The 12,554-nt window shown below is 35.2% G+C and overlaps 1 protein-coding gene across 1 annotated transcript in view; it reads left to right on the top strand.

Annotated features, from left to right (window-relative positions):
- LOC121862429 (vacuolar protein sorting-associated protein 33A-like) overlaps positions 1-12,554 on the top strand; it is a 41,618-nt gene that overhangs the window by 18,046 nt on the left and 11,018 nt on the right. The window contains exons 5-8 of the mRNA XM_042360724.1: positions 6,942-7,059; positions 7,560-7,850; positions 9,140-9,294; positions 11,194-11,447. Of these exons, the coding sequence (XP_042216658.1) occupies positions 6,942-7,059; positions 7,560-7,850; positions 9,140-9,294; positions 11,194-11,447 (818 nt within the window). The remainder of the gene's footprint in view (positions 1-6,941; positions 7,060-7,559; positions 7,851-9,139; positions 9,295-11,193; positions 11,448-12,554) is intronic.

The raw sequence follows: 12,554 nt of genomic DNA, 5'->3' as shown, positions 1-12,554 counted from the left end.
GAAATTATGAAAAAAGTTAAGTTTATACAGGTGCTCCTCTACATACGAACGAGTTACGTTCCTGAGGCTTGTTTGTAAGTCCAATTTTGCTCTTGTAGATACCAAACATATTGTAAAAATTTAAAAGATTATCGATATTTAGTACGGCTATACCCTTTAATACAGCCTTAAAACCTGGCTCACTCTTCTCCTCTTCGGTAATGTTTGTTCTATATGGAATTTTCTTCAAAATAATCCAGTCTCATCCACATTAAACACCTGTTCTGACAGGTAACCCCCCTCAGTGATGATGTTTGTATCTCTGAAAGTTTGTAAGTTGAACGTTCTTAAGTAGAGGAGCACCTGTATACCCAAAATTACAAATTAAAAATACTCATAACATAACTCCTACCTCAGCCCAGTTGAGTGAATACTACAGGGATGTGGCCGCCCCAGCTGACTTCCAGGGACGTGCGAGTTGAATTTTTGCCCAGACTCAAATTCGTATAAGTGGGGAAAGCTTTCGTAACACAAAATAGAGGTGTCAATTTAGGAAATTCATATAAGCGAATTTTCATATCTCGAATGTTCGTACCTCGAGGGATACCTGTACAGTAAATCAGATGGCAAGGGATTTTTATATAAACCTCGGTGTGTAATGGACGAGTTGTCGGTTCTGGGTAAACACAAGAAGTACACTCTGTAGAGTGATATGGTATACAATACAGTTGTACCCCACTTAACGCGGTCAATAGAACCCAGAGGGTCCCGTGTTAAGTGAAATCCGCGTTAAGTGAACAACAGAACATATGGGATTAATTCCAATAGAAACCAGCCCGACCCCCAACTCCACTTTTTGAAGACACATAACTATGTTGTAGTAAAAATAACATCTTAATTTTATGATGGTACATGCACACAATTAATACTTAAGAGAAATAGAGAAATACAGTCGCCAAGTTAATGTCCATTCAAATAATGGACTCAACTCCCTCCCCCTCTCACACTACACTGCCGGCTCTTCCCTCTCTGAGAAATTTTTGGGGGAAAACCACTAAATTTTAATAAATAATACCTCAAACTAAAGTTAGGATAATACAATTGACATTGCTGGATTCCTTGTAAGACCAGGAATATTTTGAATATAAATGTCATATATTTTGCACAAAAGATAACATAGTTCCTCAGAAAATTTTTTTATCTAAAATTTGTATGTCTAATGCAAAATATATGATATTTATATTCAAAATGATCACCAAATTATAAGAATTCCAGCAATGTAAATTATATTCTGGCCGGGTAATTTGTATGAATTTTATGAGCTAAAACAAATATCTTCAGTTAATAAAAAAAAAAATAATCTTCAGGACACTATCTGTCAATCAAAGTACCCCACCTTGCCTTCCCCCCTCTTCCAACCGCGCGGTCAGTCCCAACCCTCCCCCCCACCCCCCCACCAATCATCCCTTCAAGAGAAGAGTGGGTGAAAAATTTAGATTTTAACATTTTGTATTAAATAATACCTCAGATTAAAGTTAGGATAATATAATTGACATTGCTGGATTCCTTGTAAGACCAGGAATATTTTGAATATAAACATCATATATTTTGCACAAAAGATAACATTCTTACTCAGATTAAACATTTTATCTAAAAATTTTATGTCTAATGCAAAATATATGATGTTTATATTCAAAATGATCATCAAATTATAAGAATTCCAGCAATGTAAATTATATTCTGACCGGGTAATTTGTATGAATTTTATGAGCTAAAACAAATATCTTCAGTTAATAAAAAAAAAAAAAATATTCGTCACAGGGTAACAGATGGTCGGTCGGTCCCTCCCTCCCTCCCACCCTCCACCAACCGTCCCAAGGAGATGTGTGGGAAAACCAGAATACTTAACTTTTTTGTAATAAATAATACCTCAAACTAAAGTTAGGATAATATAATTGACATTGCTGGATTCCTTGTAAGACCAGGAATATTTTGAATATAAATGTCATATATTTTGCACAAAAGATAACATAGTTACCCAGAGAAAAAATGTTATCTAAAATTTGTATGTCTAATGCAAAATATATGATGTTTATATTCAAAATGATCACCAAATTATAAAAATTCCAGCAATGTAAATTATATTCTGGCCGGGTAATTTGTATGAATTTTATGAGCTAAAACAGGCAGTCAGGCAGGGTGGCGGGTGGCGCAAATCTAAAAATAGCGTCTCGAGCCGGACACTCACCGTGTATATGTGGAAAAAATCCGTGTTAAGTGAAAGTTCAGCTCTGGCGAGGCACGGAGGCACCGCGTATATGATAAAACGCGTTAAGTGAAACCGCGTTAGGCGGGGTAATACTATATAATTTGTAATAAAAGTTTAAAGTCCTGCTATAATAGTCAAGATAAGTTTATTTCTCTAGAAACAGGGCCGCCATTTGCAATGACGTCACCACCTTCTCAGCACACGACGCAGGGATGGAGATACAAGTCAAGTGAGAAGTAATGACATTGTCTGGACTTTGTTTTGATAATGCCTGATGCTAGGTAAACATGACAACATAGTGCTGTTATTGTTTTGAGGATTCACTAATGAACCACTGGGATACATCATCATTTATATTAATTAATGGGTAAAATTTTACTTTTACTACCATAAGTATTTGGATGCTTAGATTCATGATAGGTTATATTTGGTAAATTTTAAGTTTTGGTCATCCCTGTACTTAGACATGCAGACTATGTTTTTTCTGATGGTTTGCGATGTGTTATAAGCAATTTAGACCTTCATTTCTATTGGAAATAACTAGTTTTGAGTTACTACCCCCCCCCCCCTCCTTACCGATGTATGTTAAGCTAATCTTATAACTTATAATATAACTTATCATTCCCTAATCTAACCTAACCTAACATCTAACCTGTATTTTTTATGCGATCGAAAAATGTTTTGCGACAGAAATTCCGTACAGATAAAGTGTCTTATTGTTTAAAGTACTTAATCCCATCGTTAGAATCTTAAGGTTCCCCAGATGACCAAAACCAAATTAATACCAATATTGTTTGGAATGTTTATACTATGAAATTTGTAGTAGGGACAGCTAATATCCATTGAATTAGTTAATGTACTTAGCAATATTTATATACAGTCAGTCTCCGACGGGGTTAGGGACCGACGACCAGGTCGTAAGTCGAATTGGTTGTAAGTCGAAAATGCGAAAATAAAACAGTGGTCCCTCGATTAACAAACGCAACTGGTTCCAACTCACAGAAAAAGTACATACCGTACAAAGTAAAGCCAAAAAGTGCATAAAGTCAGAAACACTCCTAAAATTCCCCTAAATTGCCCTTAAATCAATATATATATATATATATATATATATATATATATATATATATATATATATATATATATATATATATATATATATATATATATATATATATATATATATATATATATATATATATATATATATATATATATATATATATATATATATATATATATATATATATATATATATATAGTATTACCCTGCCTAACGCGGTTTCACTTAACGCTTTTATCATATACGCGGTGCTCTGCCAGAGCTGAACTTTCACTTAACACGGATTTTTTCCACATATACACGGTGAGTGTCCGCTCGAGACGCTATTTTTAGATTTGCCCCACCCGCCACCCTGCCTGACTGCCTGTTTTAGCTCATAAAATTCATACAAATTACCCGCCAGAATATAATTTACATTGCTGGAATTCTTATATTTGGTGATCATTTTGAATATAAACATCATATATATTTTTGCATTAGACATACAAATTTTAGATAAAAAATTTTCTGAGTAACTATGTTATCTTTTGTGCAAAATATATGACATTTATTTTCAAAATATTCCTGGTCTTACAAGGAATCCAGCAATGTCAATTGTATTATCCTAACTTTAGTTTGAGGTATTATTTATTAAAATTTAGTGGTTTTCCCCAAAATTTCTCAGAGGGAAGAGCCGCAGTGTAGTGTGAGAGGGGAGGAGTTGAGTCCATTATTTGAATGGACATTAACTTGGCGACTGTATTTCTATTTCTCTTAAGTATTAATTGTGTGCATGTACCATCATAAAATTAAGATGTTATTTTACTACAACATAGGTATGTGTCTTCAAAAGTGGAGTTTGGGGTCGGGCGGTTTCTATTGGAATTAATCCCATATGTTCTGTTGTTCACTTAATCTCGATTTCACTTAACACGGACCCTGGGTTCTATTGACCGCTATGGGTACAACTGGTATATATATATATATATATATATATATATATATATATATATATATATATATATATATATATGTATATATATATATATATATATATATATATATATATATATATATATATATATATATATATATATATATATATGTATATATATATATATATATATATATATATATATATATATATATATATATGCATATATATGCGTGGGTGCGTGCGCGCGAGCACTAGAACTCTTAAATCACTACTGTAGTGTGATACAGGTGATTAATTTTTATCTCTTGTACTAAATATTTGGCGTCTATATTCAAATTATTCGCTGCCTTGCAAGGATTCCAGCAATGCAAATTATATTCTCCTAACTTTAGTCTGAGATAGTATATAAGATAAAAACTGTAAGCCTAAAACCACCAAACCCTGGAGGGGGGAGGGAGGGAGGGTAGGTGACAGTGACATGTTTGACAGTTGGCACTGAAGGTCTAGTGAAGTATTTATTTGTTTATTTATGTCCTTTAGATTGAGTTTTTGTTTTTTGCTTATAAAATGTCATAGAAGTGACCGGGGAAAATATAATTTACATTGCTGGAATTCTTATAAGATAGTGATTAATTTGAATATAAACGTCATATATTTTGCACAAGAGATACAAATTTTAGTACATAGTACATTTTAATAATGTAAAAATTTTTCAACTGTATTTTTGGGTAGATTTACATAAATTTCTGGGTGTCTCTTTTTCTTCTCAGCTTGCCAGCCATTTTAAAGGGAATTACAAACAAAAATTTTGTCAGTACACAGCGCGATCACTGACGTTGGGACTCGAAAATACGTAATTTGAATTTTTTTTTTTGGTACGACTGCGGCAGTTGTATGTCCGGGTGGTCGTAAGTTGAATAGGTCGTAAGACGAGGAGTACCTGTATTCAATATAGTATTACAGTATAGTCTCGGTTTACGCGGTCAATTAAACCCATGGAGGTCCGCGTAAAACGAGAAACTCGTAAACGAAATAACAGAACATATGGGATTAATTGAAATAGAGATTGGGCCGACCCCCAGACTACCCTTTTAACGACACAATATGTACGTTGCAGTAAAAATAACATCTTAATTTTATGATGGTATGCACACACAATTAATATTTAAGAGAAATATCAATAATATTAGGTTTTTTAACACTTACGTTAGTAGAAGAGATGGCTGGGCACACGGGGATGGGGGGTTGGTTCCGAGGCAGAGGGCAGATTATTGGCCCTCACCTGTATCACTATCCACCACAGAGGCTAGCAGGGCCTCTTTGTCAAACCCCTCAAAGTCCATATCCTCACTATCACTGACTTGGGCTGGCTGTGGTGGGTGGCGGTTGAAGAACTCGGTACTGTTTTGTTGACTGGGCAAGCAAGGTTAAATAGACCAATCTCAGCTAGTGGCGGAGGGAATGCGTGGGTGGTAAGGATGCGTGGCCCAATCACAGTCCGATACGTCATCTGACGTCAGCGATGACGTATGAGCGACCTAGCGCGCAGCTTGTCCGCGTCGCTTCTCGCATAAATGCTGAAATGTACGGCGTAACTAATAATTGCCGCGTCTGGACACGTGTTGCGTACCGGTAAATGACCAACCGCGTATAAGAAATCCGCGTAAACCGAGACTATACTGTACTGTGTTGCACAGTAAAGCACAATTAATTATCTAATAATATTTATTTACATAGCCTATCAGCCGAGAAGGTTGGATAACTACATCCAGGGTTCATCAAGGCAGATGAAATAAAGTTGCCAAAAGTAGATATGTTTATGATTGTAGAGTATATCAAGAACTCCGCCATCCAGCTATGAAGCACGTTAAATTACATCTGTCATCTGATCATCTCAAGCCCATCCCCTGGCCATGGTCGTCCCTAGTCCTTCCACAACATTAAATATAGACATCAGTGACGAAAACTTACATTTTCCAGACATGAAATAGAGAACAGTGTTGAAAACTTCCATGTTGGAGTTATCGGTCTTTTGCATCATTTTAGCAGCCAGCAAGTAAATACACACGATGATACTTGAGCAGTGATTTATTTTAACCTAACAATAAGGTAAGCCTGTGTATATCAACATTGTATATGGCCACAAGTCCTGTATTTCTGCTGGTAACAACACATACACCACAGCTGGCTGCCTTGATGCTTGCGCTAATCTGTGACGTCACAACCAATCAGAGCTTTTCGCAGTCACGTGACTTTTTAGCAACTTTAACTCTTATTTTTTTTTACACATTTTGGCCCAATTTATTTAAAAATATCATTGCCATAGTGAATTTCTGCATTTTCTTTACCCATTGACCTGCCATCTTAGGAAAAAATTCCGACTGTCAGCTCGTCCATTATATCACACAGGTCACAAATGGTTATCACTCTTTTCCTTCATTAAATCTAAAGAAATATCATCTGGGACTATACTGTGGTATAACATGGGCTTTGGTCACTGGTCGGAAATTCTGAAACAAATAAACTGAAAATAAAATAAAGATTAAACGATTGGTTGATTTCTTTTTTATTTATCTGTAAATATATTTATGGTTACTTGTTTATGTATTGATTAGTCTTACTGCACTTGTTTTATGTCTTGTAATATGAATATACTGTAATGTGATCTATGGAACAGAATAGAATATCACATTACAGTAGTTTTATCTTTGTAGGTAACCCCCCAGATAGATCAGCTGATTCTTATTGATCGCTCTGTAGACCTGATCACACCACTGGCAACACAGCTGACATATGATGGACTAATAGACCAATTCTATGGCATCAATAATTGTAAGTGTCTTTTTCTATTTGAGTAGTACAGTACCCCTGTACTCTGTATATTTGAAAATGTCTTAATTTCCACCATAGTGTTCAAGGAAGCAACATGTTATCAACTGAATGACACTGATATTATCTTTTGAGTACTGTACTTTAGTCTTGCATACAGGGCACTCTGTTTAGTGGTCATATTAACAGTTCAAAATTAAAAAAATGACATTTTTGTGTTTATAGTGTGTTTATGGACCTGGGCCTGAAAATCATTTTTGTGCCAGCTTAAATAGCTATAAGTAAAAATTTTGTTGTGTTGGGGAATGTGTATCTCCCCAACACCTGAATTTTTGTGCATGTTTAATTTCAATAGTTCAGAGTTTGCAAGACACTAATATTGAGGCTCCTGTATGCTATAATGTCTTCATATGTTTTATATAATTATTGTAGAAAAAAATCTATATAGAACTGCAGCATTAATTACAAACTCAGTAATGATCCTCTTAATTTTTGTACTGCAGGTACAGTGAAATTACCTGGAGAGAAGTTTGCACAGACTAGCTCCGACTCTCCTCCGTCTGATGATTCATCATTCATGGACACAAAGACGGTGCAGCTCTCCTCCTTAGAGATCCTTTATGCAGAGATTAGGGACTGCAACTTCTCAGCTGTGGGGCCTCGTCTTTCTCGACATGCAAAGTCCGTGAAGGCTCAATATGAAGAACGCCATGCTGCTAAAACTGTGGGGGAGTTAAAGCAGTTTGTTCAAAAAATTCCCCAGATGGAAGTGCACAAGCAGTCTGTAGCTACACGTAAGACTCATTAGATTACATTATAATACACAATATAAAACCTGTTCATGCGCTAGTTCTCCTCAGTCCCAAGATTTGAATTGATCCTTTTCCTACTATTTGTATCTTCCTTCATTTATTAATATTTAAAAAGTATTGGCACGTGTCGAGTGTTCTCAGAGTAATGTGGTTACCGTACTGATTAAATTCAAACCTCCAGTTCTTGAAGACACATTATCAGTGCAGGAAAATTTTCTTGAAATAATTTCCATGAGCATTTAACTCTTTAAGTTATAAAACATTTTTTCCATCCCTGTTTTTAGAAATGATTATACACAAAATGGAAAAGGATGACCTTGGCAAAGTTATGTTCAAAGTGGGAAGTATGAGTAGATGGAAGATATTAAGGAACCATAAGAGGAAATATGGGTAATTTTAATATTTATAAGATTTTAGGCATTTTATGACTGTGGAGAAGACAAATAGTGTTCGTTAATTGAATATAATAATAGATTAGACAGGTAAAGGGTCGTTCATATCACTTCTTCCACATATTTCCATACTTCCATGAATGACTTGCACTAAAAGAGTGTAGGTGTTGTATTCCCTGCTGAAATGGAACAAAAGAATAGCTCCATGTATACAGTACTAAACCCAAAACACTGTACTATGGTCACTCCTCCCAGCCTAAGGTTAGAATTAAAGGGTTTTATTATGAAGAGTCGTTTGTTTCCTGTTCTATGTGTGACAGACTGACAGACTCTATAGTGCATTTCAACACACCCAGTGAGGATGTTGATGTTGGTCACCCAGTGAGGATGTTGATGTTGGTCACCCAGTGAGGATGTTGATGTTGGTCACCCAGTGAGGATGTTGATGTTGGCCACCCAGTGAGGATGTTGATGTTGGTCACCCAGTGAGGATGTTGATGTTGGTCACCCAGTGAGGATGTTGATGTTGGTCACCCAGTGAGGATGTTGATGTTGGCCACCCAGTGAGGATGTTGATGTTGGTCACCCAGTGAGGATGTTGATGTTGGTCACCCAGTGAGGATGTTGATGTTGGCCACCCAGTCTTAGAGCAGAAAAGGCTTGCAGTAGTAAAAATAATGATGATAAATAAATTGATAAATAAACAAATCTTCATATAGGTACAGTAATGACTTGTCTATAGAGCAAAAGTTTTACTGTGGAAGAAGTAGAGTTTGTTATTATATATATGAAGGAATGTAAAGCATTTAATGTCATGTATGAATGTCTGTTTAGGAAGGACCTGTTCTAAAATTTGTTTCTTCACATTATCTTTTGCAGACACTACCATAGCTGAATTGATTCAAGAACAAATTGCCTCAGGTATTTTCCGACCCGCACTGCAGATGGAGCAAGAGTTTTTGAAAGGACTTGATACAGATAAAATAAGTCCTTTTATAGAAGACTGCATCGCACAGAAGGAATCTTTGAATACTGTAGGTAAAATAATTGTGTTCTTCATTACCTATCATATACAGTATATTCTTTCCTTATTTTTGCAAAAAAGCTCTAGAGATAACTTATCTTGTATATAGAGTAATTGATGTTTATGAATCATTTTACTTGTAGGTAATGACTTATGGAAGCAGTTTGTAATCATTATAAGAATGTCTAAGTTCTTACAGTATCCGTTTCTCTCATCATTATGCTGGTGTTTGAGAATGATAGGATATTATTGTACCTGCTTTTAGTAGTACAGTATTTCATATTACACACAACATGCAAAAGTAAAAGATACGGTATATGATTTTACATAAAAATTCTTAAGAAACACAAACTAAAGTATTGTGGCAGATGTGACAGAAATGCAGAAAATTAGATGTGTGGAAAATAATTAAGAATACAGTAGTACCCTGATTTACGGATTTACGTGGTCAATTGAAACCACGGGGTGCCACGGAAAATGAAAACCGTGTAAAGTGAACAACAGAACATATGGGATTAATTCCAATAGAGACTGGCCCGACCCCCAAACTCCACTTTTTCCGACACAATACCTATGTTGTAGTAAAAATAACATCTTAATTTTATGATGGTACGCTCACACAATTAATATTTAAGAAATACACTAGATTTTTAACATTTAGTAATAAATAATACCTCAGACTAAAGTTAGGATAATATAATTAACATTTCTGGATTCCTTGCAGGTCAGGGAATATTTTGAATGTAAACTTCATATATTTTGCACAAAAGATAAAATTTTTGCTTTCTGTAAACCAAATTATTACATTAGATCTAAAATTTGTATGTCAAATGCAAAATCCATGATGTTTATATTTAAAATGATCATCATACTGTAAGAATTCCAGCAATGTAAATTATATTCTGGCCGGGTAATTTGTATGAATTTTATGAGCTAAAACAAATATCTTCAGTAAATAAACAAAGAAATATTCTTCAAAGACACTATCTGTCAATCAAAATACCCCACCTCGCCCTAGCTGGGTCGGTCCCTCCCTCCCTACCCCCCACCCCCCACCTTCCCTCCCTACCAGAGAAAGTTTGGGAGAAAATAGTATATTTACATTTTTAGTTATAAATAAAAACTCAGACTAAAGTTAGGATAATATAATTGACATTTCTGGATTCCTTGCAGGTCAGGGAATATTTTGAATGTAAACTTCATATATTTTGCACAAACGATAAAATATTTGCTTTGTGTAAACCAAATTATTACATTAGATCTAAAATTTGTATGTCTAATGCAAAATCCATGATGTTGATATTCAAAATGATCATCATATTGTAAGAATTCCAGCAATGTAAATTATATTCTGGCCGGGTAATTTGTATGAATTTTATGAGCTAAATAAAAAAAAAATACATTATACTTCACCGCGTATATGAGTAGATGCACCGCGGAAAGTGAAGTGAAAGGTGAAAGTCCGGTTCTGGCAAAGTACCACGTAAATGACTAAATGAGAAATCGATGAGAAATCGCGGAAAGTGAAACCGTGTAAAGCGGGGTAATACTGTAGTTATACATGTGTCATTTATAACATGCAGAGTTTTAGATCATTACCAGTACAGTCATCAGTTTTGAACAATTTTCAATTTGTTGTCTGAATTTACCCACATTGCTTTTCAACTAAGTGCTCCATCTTACTTACATACTCCCATACTGGTGCTAATGTGTACATGGCCCTGCTCTGCTCCCACTCTTTTGACCTTTCCATGTTCACTCACCTCATGAAGAAAATTGCATTAGCACTCACAATAATAATAACTTTATCTTAAGCTTGACACTCTAGTTTAGCAAGGCAGACAGCTACTGCTGTTGCTTTTCCTATCATGTGATAAAATGTACATAGTTTTTCTCATCTTCTGTGCAGGTGCTCAGATTGATCTGCCTCCAGTGTATTGTGAATAGTGGCTTGAAACCCAAAATTTTGGAGCACTACAAGAGGGATGTAATTCACACTTATGGATTTGAACATTTCCTCACCCTGGAAAACTTGGAGAAGGCTGGTCTTCTTTATGTTCAACAAGGACGCAGCACCTATGCTACAGTCCGCAAGACCATGCAGCTCACAGTAGATGATGTCAGTGAGCACGATCCTACAGACATGTCTTACGTTCACTCTGGGTTAGTCATCTTAGGTTTCATATATTGTTTTGACATGGAAAAGTTCACATTGCTCTGGTACCTATCAGTGACTGGCTCAGGAAGCTTTAAATCATTCAGTTAAAGCAGGATCCTTTTGCCCATTTTCCCTATCAGGATAGTAACTCGGTCTTACTTCCTTTATCACATCATATTAGTCTACTTGCTTTATGCTGAAGGACCTCAGGTATATATAATTAAAATTTCAAATTCGAAGACAATACAGTGAACCCTCGAAGATCTGGACTAAAAGGGGGGACCACTTGGCCGAAAAAGCTGATTGTCCGTATCTTCCGGTGAATGTACTGAATATTTAAAAACGATAAATAATTATATAAAAAACACCAAAAATACAGTACAAGTACAGTGGTCCCTCGGTTAACGAACGCCTCGGTTAACAAATTACCTTCCATAAGAATCTTCAATTCGGTTAACGGAAAAAAATTTGATTAACGAAATCCTTACAAAAATCATGTTTTGTTTTGAACATCAGCTAATAAGCTGAGGAGGTACTCAGCCAATTCATTAATCTCTTCTATGTTTACATTCGTTACCAATTGAGTAAATATCAAGAAAATTGTGCTCTTTAATATTTGTGCATTTTTTTATACAGTATTAAAATTATTGGTCATTCTAAAATTTAGCCATCCAAGCTCTGCTTACATAAAGTTTTTCAACTTTTATTTTTGGCTCAATAAATGTAACTTTATTCATTTATTGAAACTCATTTACATGCACACACTGTCCTTAGGGAAAGCTGAACTGTACATGTACTCAAAATAATGTACAAAATGATTACTAAAATTTTTGTCCGGTGCAAAATTTTTTGTCCAGTGTAAACTATGGCATGTTTACATTCAAATTAATCACTATCTTATAAGAATTCCAGCAATGTAAATTATATTCTCCCCGGTCACTTCTATTAAATTTTATAAGCAAAAAACAAAAACTCAATCTAAAGGACATAAATAAACAATTAAACACTTCACACCACAGGCGCCAACTGTCAAACATGTCACTGTCACCCCTCCCTCCCTCCCTCTCCCCCATCTGCCCAGGCAGGGTTTTAGGCTTACAGTTTTTATGTTA

Source organism: Homarus americanus, unplaced genomic scaffold, assembly GCF_018991925.1.
Source record: "Homarus americanus isolate GMGI-L3 unplaced genomic scaffold, GMGI_Hamer_2.0 scaffold31037, whole genome shotgun sequence".
In the NCBI taxonomy this organism is placed as follows: Eukaryota; Metazoa; Arthropoda; class Malacostraca; order Decapoda; family Nephropidae; genus Homarus; species Homarus americanus.
Note: the sequence above shows the minus strand (reverse complement) of the source record. Positions and strands in the feature narration are given on the sequence as shown.